Below are 12129 nucleotides of genomic sequence, written 5' to 3' on the forward strand. Positions count from 1 at the left end.
GTCTCTCTCAAAAAGATGAAATGCCAGCACTCTGTTTCTCCCAATACCTCTTTTGGCTGGCAGGGTCAAGCAACCGCCACCGTCTTTAATTTCAGGTACACTTACTATACTATATTCACAGAGTATATTCACACAATCGTCATTAAACCGAAGGGAAGAAAAAGTGATGACACCATTATTTGATACATCTTGAGCTATAAAACTAGATCTAGACTGACTTAAGCAGCCAGCTAAAAGAAACATATCTATATAGATAATTGACTTACTAGCATCCTTTCTGGCTCCAACACACTGTTCAATCTCTCAAGGACACTATCATCAGCCAAGGATATCTCATCCACAAGAAAGAGATCGCCATCTCTCATTGCTTTCACAAGGGGACCATCCTGCCACGGAAACATATTCTGCCAATCCCGATGCAAGACATCAATGTCCAACTTTAATTGCTCCAAAGCATAAAGATCTTCTCTGCTGACACCAGGACTGCAAACTTGATCTCCTTTGTATTTCTTTATCATACCACTCAGCAGATCAAGAGTTGAAGAAGCTTGATCTATGTCAGACGAAACAAACTATAGCACATAATGTTAAATCAGCATTTGTTTTATGAATAACATGGAACAAATGTATATATACATATATATATAGTACTCACAGGGGATTCAGGAAAGTATGCAAAAGCCTTTAGTTTCTTCAACTGTTCAATGATCTCTTTATAGTTAGAAATCAGTTTAGACCTCTCTCGTCTAGGTCGGAACCCCTGGAAAACATTTTCTAGTTAACACTACAGCTAATTATAGTAATAGAGATAGGACTCTTAAGAGTCCTAATAGGAACAATTAAAACAAAAAGCATGAGAAAACCAACCCCAATAAAATCAGACGTTTCTGTATACTGATGACAATTCAAGATATGTAACTTCAACTGCAAACAAGCACTTAGTAACTGACAGACAGTAGTCTTCCCTCCACCTGTTTCCCCAACAAGCAGTACAGGCTCGCGTAATTTAAAGCACCGCTCCACAAGGAAGTATAACCTCTGCATACTCTTGGTCAAGAATACACTGCATATGACAAAACCATCAGCAAGAGATAGTGAACCGATTTTGGACCAGAAGGAAAAGGCAACAGTGAGCCCATACCTCTCAAGACTCTCTGAACCTCCTAACCCAACAATCAAATTGGAAGAAGCGTTCACTCCAAATAAAATCTGAAACACAGTTATTGTTGAAGATATATTTTAGTTCAACCACTTTAATATATAATATATGGGTATGTACAAACGTTATGAATTTATATCCAAACTATATGATCCTTTATCAACAAAACAAGTCTGTCTATGAGGAAAAAAAATGAAAACAGCATTTACAGAATAAGTCTGCAGTGCCCAGTCAAGGAAAGCATATGACCTTACATTCACCAGATATATATATATATATATCAATTAATTCAAGGGAAATACTAGTCTCATGTTGTAGGAGACTAGTATCTTATGTCAGACACAAAGCATGTGGGGCCCACTCATAAGCCCCATATTTTCTGTGTCTATGACATAAGATACTAGTCTCCCATAACATGAGACTAGTATTCCCCTTAAATCAATACTCCAAAAGCCATAAAGTATATGAAAAAGCAGTGGCAGCACAATAGTAAATAATAACTACTATTTCCTGGCACCCCACAGGCGTGCAGGAAACACTAAAAGAAAGAACCATACCGGGTCATATAAATTTTTTATGTTTAGTTTAACCTTAAGATGTTTTTCCAGAACTTCTTGAACAACAGACTTCTCATTCTCATCTCGCAGCCTTTCTGCCAAAAGATAATAGCCATCTTTGGCCAAATCTTCACGACTCTTGCCAAATCTCTTGAAACGGTCAGCCCAACGAAACAAGTCTCGAGGAGTTATAAATCCATGTTTACCAGCAAAAACATTGCTACTCTGTCTGAGCATCCGAAGCTTCTTCATGACTTCAACCATATTTTGCGCGTAACTCAATGGAATTTCACATCTCTCACCCAATATTATGCTCAGCTCATCATCTGGAATTTCACCAACATGAATCTCTACAAAACGATTGCGAAATGCCCGAGACAACATCTTGCGCCCACCATAGAGTGTAGGTGGATTTTGAGTTGCAAAAAGCATGAAATCTTTATGTGCTAGAATTGTTTCTTGCAGTTCAGGAATAAAAAGCTCTCTGTTATCATCAAGTAATCGGTTCAATGCCTCCAATACATCAGATGGAGCCAAGTTCAGCTCATCCAGTACAATCCAGTAACCATTTCTTACAGCTTTAACCAAAGCACCTTCTTTAAAAACAAGCTTTCCACTAGCATCAAGTATATAAGAACCTACATAGTCCTGCAAATCAGTGTGTTCATGATTGTTGATTCTTACGAATTCATGACCAGTTATTGCAGCAAGATACTTAACAAGGCTAGTTTTCCCACTAGATGTGGGACCCTGCAAGAGGACAGGATATCTGTGTATTAGAACAGCACGAGCCAAATTCCCAAGATGCTCCAGGACACTTTTAGTTTTGACATAGCTCCCTGAATATCCATCGGATTTGAAGGTACTTAAATACCTATCAAAATGTACCTGCGGAGGAATACTCCCTCCTAATAAAAGAGACAATATCTTTTGCCTCATTATTTTGGCACTGGGTCCATCCAACATACTGAGGAAAAACATACTAAAGCCATCATATAATGCCTTTTGAAATCCAAATTTTCTCTCTGCTTTCCTTATATAGTCTAGAGCACGATATAGAGACCTTAAACTGTACTGAGGTTTCTGATTAGCACCATCCTGCAACCTCTCTTCAGATTCCTTTTTTGATTCTTTATAGAAACACACAATTTTATTCACCAGCTGTTGATCCATATGGCCACTATTTACGAACTGACTAATAAACAGACTTAAATCATCATCATCCAAAACATCATCAACAAAATACTCAGTAAATCTACTCCTCAAAGAAAATGGCAAATCTCGCTTCCCGGCATCTGTTGCTGGATTCATGCAAGCAAATATACGGAAGTTTGGATGAGGGCATATATAATCAATATCGCCTCTTTCAGCTAAACAAAGCGTTCCATTTTCCCCTTCTAGAACACCGATAATTCTCTGCAAGATTTCTGGAGGAGCCAAATTCACCTCATCAAGTAAAATCCACTCACCATTTCTAAGAGCAGTTACAAAACTTCCTTCTACAAAGGAAAACATCATTCCCAAAGATTGATTACTTTGACAGACACGATCCAGTAACAACTCCCAATCTTTTAGTAATATCTCCCAATCTTTAATTTCCCTTTTACGCTTTTTGGAAGGTCCCGTTTTGGAAATTCGTTTTTTTATAAACTCAATTGACCTCTCAACATATGTTTGAATTCCTAGAAGTAGCCTTTTCCAATTCTTCTCGTCTGAAAGCATTTGTAGCTTTGCAAGAGCGTTTGCATTTCTCTGAACAGCAGCAAACCATTAGAGCCCTTAACAACAATGACATACAAAATACAAATTGGGCAAACCTCGGTGCATATTGCTACCCGACTTTGCAAGGGTAGGGATGAGGGTCGATGGTATGCAGCCTTACCCTTTACTTTTTTGCAAACAAACTGTTTCTCATCCTCAAACTTGTAACCTTTCAGTCACAAAGGAGTAACCCTACCATAGCATCAAGGCTTGCCCTCAAACAAAAAAATAAATAAATAAATACCTTATCCTTCTTTAATTTACTTCTGGAAAAAAGTTCCAAAAACTCCTTATAAAGAGCAGAAGTCACGAACCGTGCATCCATAGGCTTAAAACCCCCAAGTAAGTCAGCAACGTCACTTTGCTGACTCAAGTTCTGGAGAAAGAACCACCATCATGGGCCACTCAAACACACTTATATAAAATTCCAAATAACAAAGAAAATAATAGAGAATATGTAACACACCAAAACGGTAAGCTTCTGATCAAGCCTTGAAGCCAAATTTTGAACAAGTGTAGTCTTCCCAGTACCAGTTTCTCCCACCAAGAGTACAGGCTCATTATACATGACTGAAAGCGCTACGCGCTCTAGCACGTGCATAAAACTACGGATTTCTACAAAAGGTGTTGTACGTTCATGTTCCTGCATAAGAAAAATAAAAGCAATGTCAAAGAAACATGACATTTCTACTAAAACTGGATCATCTTTCAAATTGTAAACTGACGATACTGACAGATTTTTTAGGGAGGGAAGCCCGGCCTATTGTTAAATGTGTGACAGAATCCTGCATTTTACCAAGACAAGTGAGAAGTTGATGCGGCCAAATGATAAAGCAAAGGCCAATACTTCACAAGATAAAACCTGAATTATAGGTTTGTCACGGGGATACAAGGACTCAGCATCAGAATCTGGTACTTTCCACAACTTTGCTAACTCTTTCATTATTGACAACCGGTTTTCATATGAAGTTGAAAAGGCCGCAAATACATCAACAGCCTGAGATTGAAGACAATAGCCACACATGAAGTAACTCTACCAAAATTGATAAGAGAAAAGGGCAGAAAAATAAAAGAAACCAAAAATCAGACCTCTTTAAACACTCTACGACATTGGTAATCTGATAAGCTACCATCAAAGCAAAAACCTAAACCAGCAATCCTATTGCACCATTTAAGGAGATCCCTGCCATGGAGGAACAAAGTTACATCAATGAAAGAAAATGAACAAAACAAGCACCGGAAATATATAATCATTTTAAATACCTTAACGAAAATCTGCTGAGACAAGAAACAGAAGCAGAACTTCCGGGGTGAAAACCCGCAATTTGATGCATGGAAAAAACATTAGCCCTTTCAAAGGTTTCTGCCAAAAAAATGTATAGGTATTTTATAGTGAGATATTAAAGAATGAGTTTGTATTAGCAGCTTACAATAAAACAAAAAAGTTATAATAAACTACATATTAAAAGAATATCATATCAATACCTATGAGTTTGTCAACATGAAGCTCCAAATCGGGATGCCTCACTTTGAGTATCTCTTGCAAGTCTTTAGTATCTGGCGGCCTAATCATCACTCTTCTCCAAAGGGCGCTAAGTGAATCTTGACCTTCAAATACAATAAAAATCAGCATCAAGTTTTAATCATAAAAAGACAATACAACATCAACAACAACCAAGCTTTCCCAATAGGTGTGGTAAGTTAAATGGATAAAAAAGACACCATTAGTCTCTATCAAAACCTTATATAATGAAATTTTTCAATTATTTGAAAAAATAATTAGTAGAAAGTGCCTACATATATATATATATAGATAGATAGATAGATAGATAGATAGATAGATATGATTCAACACTATCATGCCAATGGTTTCATTTAGATTTGGATATAATCCCACCCATTCAGAAGTAGTCATGCTTTGAATTATTTGTTGCCATACAAAGTAGTCTCTCAAAAGGAAAGAAGCATAATAGCCATTTAGCTATCAAGCCATACGTTTTGAGATTCCAAATTTCCCAGAGCTAATCCTTCTTCAGCTCAATTGTGAACGATTGTATAGAAAAAAGAAAAGACCAGTACAACAAGGGCAATAAGGTATCCTCTAAAAATGGGGAAACAAAAGGGATTAAACCAAAAAAAACAACAGAGAAACTAAGAATAGAGCAGAGCTTCTCAATCTCCTTGTCAAAGAATAGACACCCTTGAAACAATCACGGACAAAAGACCCTCAAAAATGCATGCCGTGTGTTTGAACCAAGTGTATCAAAGGATTTATTTACAGTACACGGCAACAAAATTTTGTTATCTTTCTTACACCCAGTGCTGATTGGAAAGGATCTTTACTATATTACCCAACTAGCACGGGTACAACATCAAATTGAGATATACATTGTCAGCACTCCAAACTTCAAACGTATTTATGACAAGAAAGTAAACAACTAAACATTATGACATTCATATATCACTACCAAAAGAACTATCAAACATATTAATTAAAACCAAAACAAAATCATGAAGAAATGACAATTAAATAAAAAACGGAAAGGGTAAAGGAAAAAACCTGCACTCTCAAATGTGTCAAACTTAGAAAGGGAAATAGTTGAAAATACTCTAAAACTTTCTGCAACCCTTATTACCTGCAAAATATATAATGCTTCAACAATTAATGACAAGTACAGAGGAATGACAGGCAAATAGATATAAAATCAATTAACTATCACTCTGCTAAGGCAGGCAACACCTTCCCACAGAAGATGCATATCTTATGATCTATGGTTAACCAGGGGGCCATGGAAGATCCCAAAGGACTCTGCCCTTGTTACCTATCAACCAGGCCTCAATATTATTCTTTTTCTTTTTAACTTCCAAGTAAAAGAAGAAATACAACAGTTCATAAAAATTTGTGCTGTGTATGCAGCAGTTCGGTGCATTTAAACAAAACATCAAGGTATTTACAACAGAAGTTTCCTCCTCTGTCCTCTTTGGTGGGATTGGCTTACATTCTTGAACATAAGCAACGATGGACACTCAATCTCTACAACAATGAACACAGCACCAGTGAGAGGTCATGAACATCCTACCCCACAATAATTATGTAAGGGCAAGGAAACATAATTGAAAATTCAGGTATTCCACTTTAACCAAGTGCTTTTAGGTTTAGCCCATAGTAGTTAATTGCGCCGCAATAGCGCCACAAGCCGCGCCGTATGGGCGTTGCGGTGCCTTTCCGCAAGAAACCGCACCGCGCCGCACCGGAACTCAATAGCGGCCATTGCGACCGCATTTGCGGCCATATTGTTGTCACACGGCAAAATGTCAATTTGTCCTAAATTTAAATGTGTAACAGAAAAAATTCAAGGGTTTTTTAATCTATCCGCGTCTCTCTATGTCACTTCTGTCATCTCTGCCTTTAAAGAATATATTTTTTTGTCATTATTTCTGTCATATATCTATTCCGCTATTTTCACAACCACAACCCTCTGTAACGCTATAGCGTTTTTCGTGGTTGGCCGCGATATGCCGCAATCCGCATTTGATAACTATGGTTTAGCCTAGTTATATTGCCAAAGCCTTCTAATACGTATCATGAGAAACAGCTCCACAGTGAAAGGACACCCAATGTTCACTAGGAACTAGAAAAAAAATCATTCCAAATAAAAATTGCCACCACATAATGTTAAAATATATAGCAAAAGTTGCCAAACAATAGCTGCAGAAGAATGATTGACGTTAAGTATGAATATACACAATCTTTCATTTGTATAATTCCATTGACAACCAGCATCAATAATGTGATCTCAATCTGCTACATAAAAGGGTCAAACCTAAACTTCAAATTTTGAAGTCCTACATAAGTTTGATCAAGCCCTCAAACCCAATTAAGAAAACTTAGAAATGTTGTGTATCATGAGCCAAATACTTTCCTATGGAATAATCTGTTTGTGGTTGATTCATAGTGCACACAAGTTAAATCCTTTTACCTTGAAGCAGTTTATGTAATATGTTTAAAAGGCTTTGCAGGAATACATAGGCTATATTTTTAAATAGTCCACGGTTTATGTAATCTTTTAGTATTTGATTGTTGAGGCACATCCGTATTTCAAGTTGTGTCTTTACCCTTACATTTGTTATGGGATATAATATCATCATATAATTGTCGTTTTCGCTTCTCTTTGGAACTCTACCCATGTAGTTGTTTCAACGGAATCTCTTCTTCAATATGCAAAGAAATTGCTTATAATACAAATAGCAAATGAATCCAATTACTTTATTCATGAAAAGAAGCAAGCTGCAGAGAAATCACCTCCCCATGTCCTGTCACAAATGAACCAGCCCCTTCCAATAAAGGCATTAAAATGGAGTGTACATCAGACGGTGCTTTGTTGATATCCTCAAAAACAATCCAATAACCATTCTGCACAGCCTGCGATAAAGAAAGTACATAAACATAAAATAAAAGCTTTCTTGCATAGTTGTCTATACAGAAATCAAAAAATGTCCACGTGCTTGTTAATTAGATAGAAACAGTCAAAACAAACCTGGGTAAGTGACCCAGGCTGCCATCTAAACTCCCCAGGCCCATTTGTACAGACATAACCTCCAACTAAAGTTCTGCCATCAATTTGATCATCCATCTGGATGGATAGAACTGCAAAAAAGAATAAATGCATAAACAATTATTAACATAAAAAAAATTATAAAAGGATAAATTTATTCAGATGAAGATTACAAAAGAGGATATAAATCCTCCAAAACATAAAACAAACATGAAAAAAGAGAAAATCAGTATAACAAAGCTTCCTAATCCCTCTGTCCTCTACATATCCGTTAGAGAAACAACATATAAAAGCTCATAAGCTTGGCATCAAATAGACACCAACCGCCTAACATTATCCCACGTCAAGTGATGTGTAAAAAAACCCAAATAAAATAGTGTCCTGTTCATGTTAGAGGGGTTTGTGCCAGGTTCAAGACAATATATTTAAATTAAATAAACATATAATTACATATTAACCCTCACTTACCCACGTTGATTTATACATTTGTGACTATTTAAATAATTTTCATTCGAAAAGTAAAATAGTCAAAATAAGACCTGAAAGATATGACATACCAGCTCGACATGCTCAATCAATTTATAGACAAGGGAAAACAAAAAATAATAATAACATAAAAAGAATGAGGTAAATATTAAGACATACCTCGTTTTCCACTATCCTGAGCCAGCTTAGCTATGAGAGCAGATTTTCCAGAACCAGAGGCACCATATAAAAGAACAGGCCACTTCTGGCTCACTGCCAATAGAACTCTCTCATAACTTTTCTTTACTGCTGAGGTCAATATGAATGTATTACTTACAGATATATCATCCCTGAAATAACAGAAGATACCAAAAATTAAGTGCTAATCCAAATGAAACATGGAGTACATCAGTAGGGTTACAAAAGAGAAGCTACAAGAAATAAACCAAGGGAAAGCATAAAAAAGAGCATTTAAGAAAATTCAAACATTATAATTGTAAAGAACCATTTCAACCCAAAAGCTTAAACTATAGGGTGATGCTACATTAATGATTTTATATTTCTCTAACACGCCCCCTCAAAAGAGAACCCATTGGGCTTGAAGGATGGATGATGCATCACACTCAGCCTACCTGTGCTAAGAAAGTCCATAATATTTAATTAGTTTATTAATAGAATGGAAGGGGTGAGGATCGAACATGAGACCACTTGATCATGGAAGCTCTGATACCATATAAAGAACCATTTCAACCTAAAGCTTACGTTGTTGGGTGAGGTTATATTAATGGTTTTATATTTCTCTAAAAATAACCTTAAGCAGACAAATAGTATTCAAGTTACAATGCCAAATAAAATTAAAAATAGCAGAAAAAATATCAGTGTTTCAATTCAATTCAGACTACCTTGCGGCAAGCCGCCGACTCTTGAGAAGTGGCTGCAACTCAAAAAGCTTTGGTGAGCTAACAGGCTGAGAATCAGAGGCAAAGGATTTTAAACAGTTCTCTTGACTGAAATCCATGCTTCTATCTGGAGAACCAGACACATAGTCTCCTATTGGCTCAACATACCAACCAGCTTTCTCTAGTGATGTGTCCTGACAGAACTCTTCCCAACTGAATATGGCAAGTTAAAGATTGTAATTAAACAAGCATTAAATTTTAAGTACAACATACAGCCAAAAAGAAGTAAACAATACTGACTGCAATAGACACGCAAATGCTTCCTCATCTCTAATATTCAAGCTTTCAGTGGCTCTATAACTTAATTTGAGCACAACTCTTAATATCTGCACCCTACACCATATCAGGTCTGGTTTGCGTGGCTCTTTTACGAGGTCCAGAAAACAAGACCAGTCCCAAAGCTTTGAGAAAATTTCAGGTTCCACTAGAAGGAGGCGGTATGATATTTGGGCAACATGCAGTGCATGGGTCTCAACCTGTAAAAAGAAAAGGAATTCACTTGGTAATACCCAAAGCATATCACAAAATTATTTCCCCAAAAAATGAATACAAAATGTGTACTGACCATAACTTGTTTCACTGAATATCTTTCAAAGGGAGCAGGAGCAAAATTGAAATAGCTTAATACCGAACTGCACCAAATAACAAATAATAACATAAGTTATAACAAAAAGTTACTATAAAAAGGTCAACCAAAAATTCTCAACAAGCAACCAACTTCATTCATTATGAAAGTGGAATGCTACTTGTGTAAATAGGAAGATAGGTGATAACAAAATACCACAAAACTTATATGACCTATAATTATGCAAATATTAAAAATAGCCAGCAAATTATTATGTAAATTCCCAGATATAAAGGAAAATCATTTATCAAAGCTCAGTTGCTGATAATAAACAAAAATTTCTTATGCTGGAAATTTGCGATTGGAATACAGTTTTGTCCCCCTTCATTTTTCTTTTTTGCAAATACTTTTCTTCACAATGCTAAAATTTGGGGGATGCTAAAAGAAGAAAAATACAATTTTCTTCCCCTTTTTTTGGACAAATGAAAGAACTAATACAAACTAACATAAAGATTATCTTTACACACATACACTCTCATGAGTCATGTACACACACATTGGATGAATTATTGTTGTTGTTATCATCATTATTAAAGACAATGATGAAGTATTGCCAAAAAAAGGGTTATATCCTCCTGAGAAAAGATTCAGACAAGGGATATAGAAATGGAAAATAAAGCCATTAATACAATAAATCTCTCCAATTCCACACGCATAATTACTTATAATTTGTGTTTGAAATATAAATTTGCCACGTCAGAGCTACGATAAGAGTTCTACTATAGCATTTAGGAAATTACCTGCAGACTTCACTTGCCATTTAACAAGATTTTATACTAGGTCATTCATACAATTTAAGGGGGGGGAAAAAGTAATTATGAAAATCATATTTTGCATTCCTATATTTTAAAATAATAATAATTAATACTACTAACCATCTGTCTACTTAATTAACAGAAATATTACCCATCAAACACAAAACAGGAAAAAAAAAACAAAACAAAGAATTAATTCAAAATTAGGCAAATACTACTATATTTTACAGGGGAAGATGCCAACCTCAGCAGAAAAGGACCCATGTCAAGAGCCCGACAGAAGGCAAGACAAGCCAGCTCATGAAGAACTAGACCCATTCCCCTTTGACCATAAAACTCTACGACATTCGCAACTTCATCAGAAACTGTGAGGCAATCATCTTCCTTTGCAGTATCCTTAATATTAGACCTCAGACTCGGTACAATACAGAGCAAAGCAACAGCTTTATCTACTATATTTCGAGCAATTGGGCGGAAACATCCCATCAATGGAATTGTATAACAAGGGTGCAAAAACACCCCCACTAAAGTATTAACTACTTCCTCTTCTGTAACCATGTGCCCCTGCACACAATAATATATAAACAATAAATACAAAAATAAAAATCAAACTGAATAAACTAAAATTTGTGAATTGAACTGCAATTGAAGATTGAGGCTATACCTTCTGTGCCAGCGAATCAAACTGAGGAAAACATTGAAGCTTTGGGCAACGATCAAGAAATCTCCGAAGAGAAGAATGAAGGCTAAAACTCCCGTCAATCGCCATAACCAGAATTATATCTCTATGTGTAATCAAGCTGAACAGTTAAAACAGTATAATATATATAATAAAAACAAAAACAAAATGTAAAATAGGTTTAAGTCCGAAAAGCGAGTTTCTCCTTTGCCTTCAACCTGCACACGAAACAAAACAATTGAAAACTGAAGAGAACAAGGTTCGATTAGAGAAGTTTAGGATTGTGATATAATTGTAATTGAAATAACTATTATAATTGCGTTAGCGGAAGATGATGGAAGTGTTGAAAGCAGCGACTCCAAGCGAAGGGACTCTCTCTCTCTCTCTCTCTCTCTCTTGTTTTCCACAGCTACTCCAATTGAAGGTGAGGGTTTGCTGTGTGCAGGGTTTAGGGTTTAAGGCGCTTTATGTATGTTCTGTGCGAGTGCACTCGGCACCGTTCCACGTCAGCGGATTGTAAAATAAAGGACGTTTTAAAACTTTGTTTTTTTTTATGATATAAATTATCTTTAAATTTTTATATTTTGAATTTTATGATTATTAGATAACTTAT

General features: G+C 36.0%; 1 protein-coding gene across 1 annotated transcript in view; it reads right to left on the bottom strand.

Annotated features, from left to right (window-relative positions):
* Positions 1 to 11606, bottom strand: part of LOC133309314 (midasin-like) — a gene marked incomplete at its 3' end in the record, with an annotated part of 38738 nt that extends 27132 nt beyond the window's left edge. Inside the window, 21 exon segments of the mRNA XM_061510076.1 lie at positions 267 to 572; positions 656 to 760; positions 868 to 1063; positions 1142 to 1209; positions 1717 to 3468; positions 3722 to 3853; positions 3944 to 4120; positions 4203 to 4262; positions 4340 to 4474; positions 4567 to 4660; positions 4741 to 4840; positions 4963 to 5085; positions 6038 to 6113; positions 7781 to 7900; positions 8016 to 8125; positions 8679 to 8848; positions 9401 to 9610; positions 9698 to 9927; positions 10023 to 10089; positions 11082 to 11401; positions 11502 to 11606. Coding sequence (XP_061366060.1) covers positions 267 to 572; positions 656 to 760; positions 868 to 1063; positions 1142 to 1209; positions 1717 to 3468; positions 3722 to 3853; positions 3944 to 4120; positions 4203 to 4262; positions 4340 to 4474; positions 4567 to 4660; positions 4741 to 4840; positions 4963 to 5085; positions 6038 to 6113; positions 7781 to 7900; positions 8016 to 8125; positions 8679 to 8848; positions 9401 to 9610; positions 9698 to 9927; positions 10023 to 10089; positions 11082 to 11401; positions 11502 to 11606 — 4656 coding nt within the window.
* Positions 11607 to 12129: the final 523 nt, after the last annotated feature.

This window comes from Gastrolobium bilobum, unplaced genomic scaffold (assembly GCF_033153095.1).
Source record: "Gastrolobium bilobum isolate Gb01-03AN ecotype WA unplaced genomic scaffold, APGP_CSIRO_Gbil_v1 utg21399, whole genome shotgun sequence".
Classification (NCBI taxonomy): Eukaryota; Viridiplantae; Streptophyta; class Magnoliopsida; order Fabales; family Fabaceae; genus Gastrolobium; species Gastrolobium bilobum.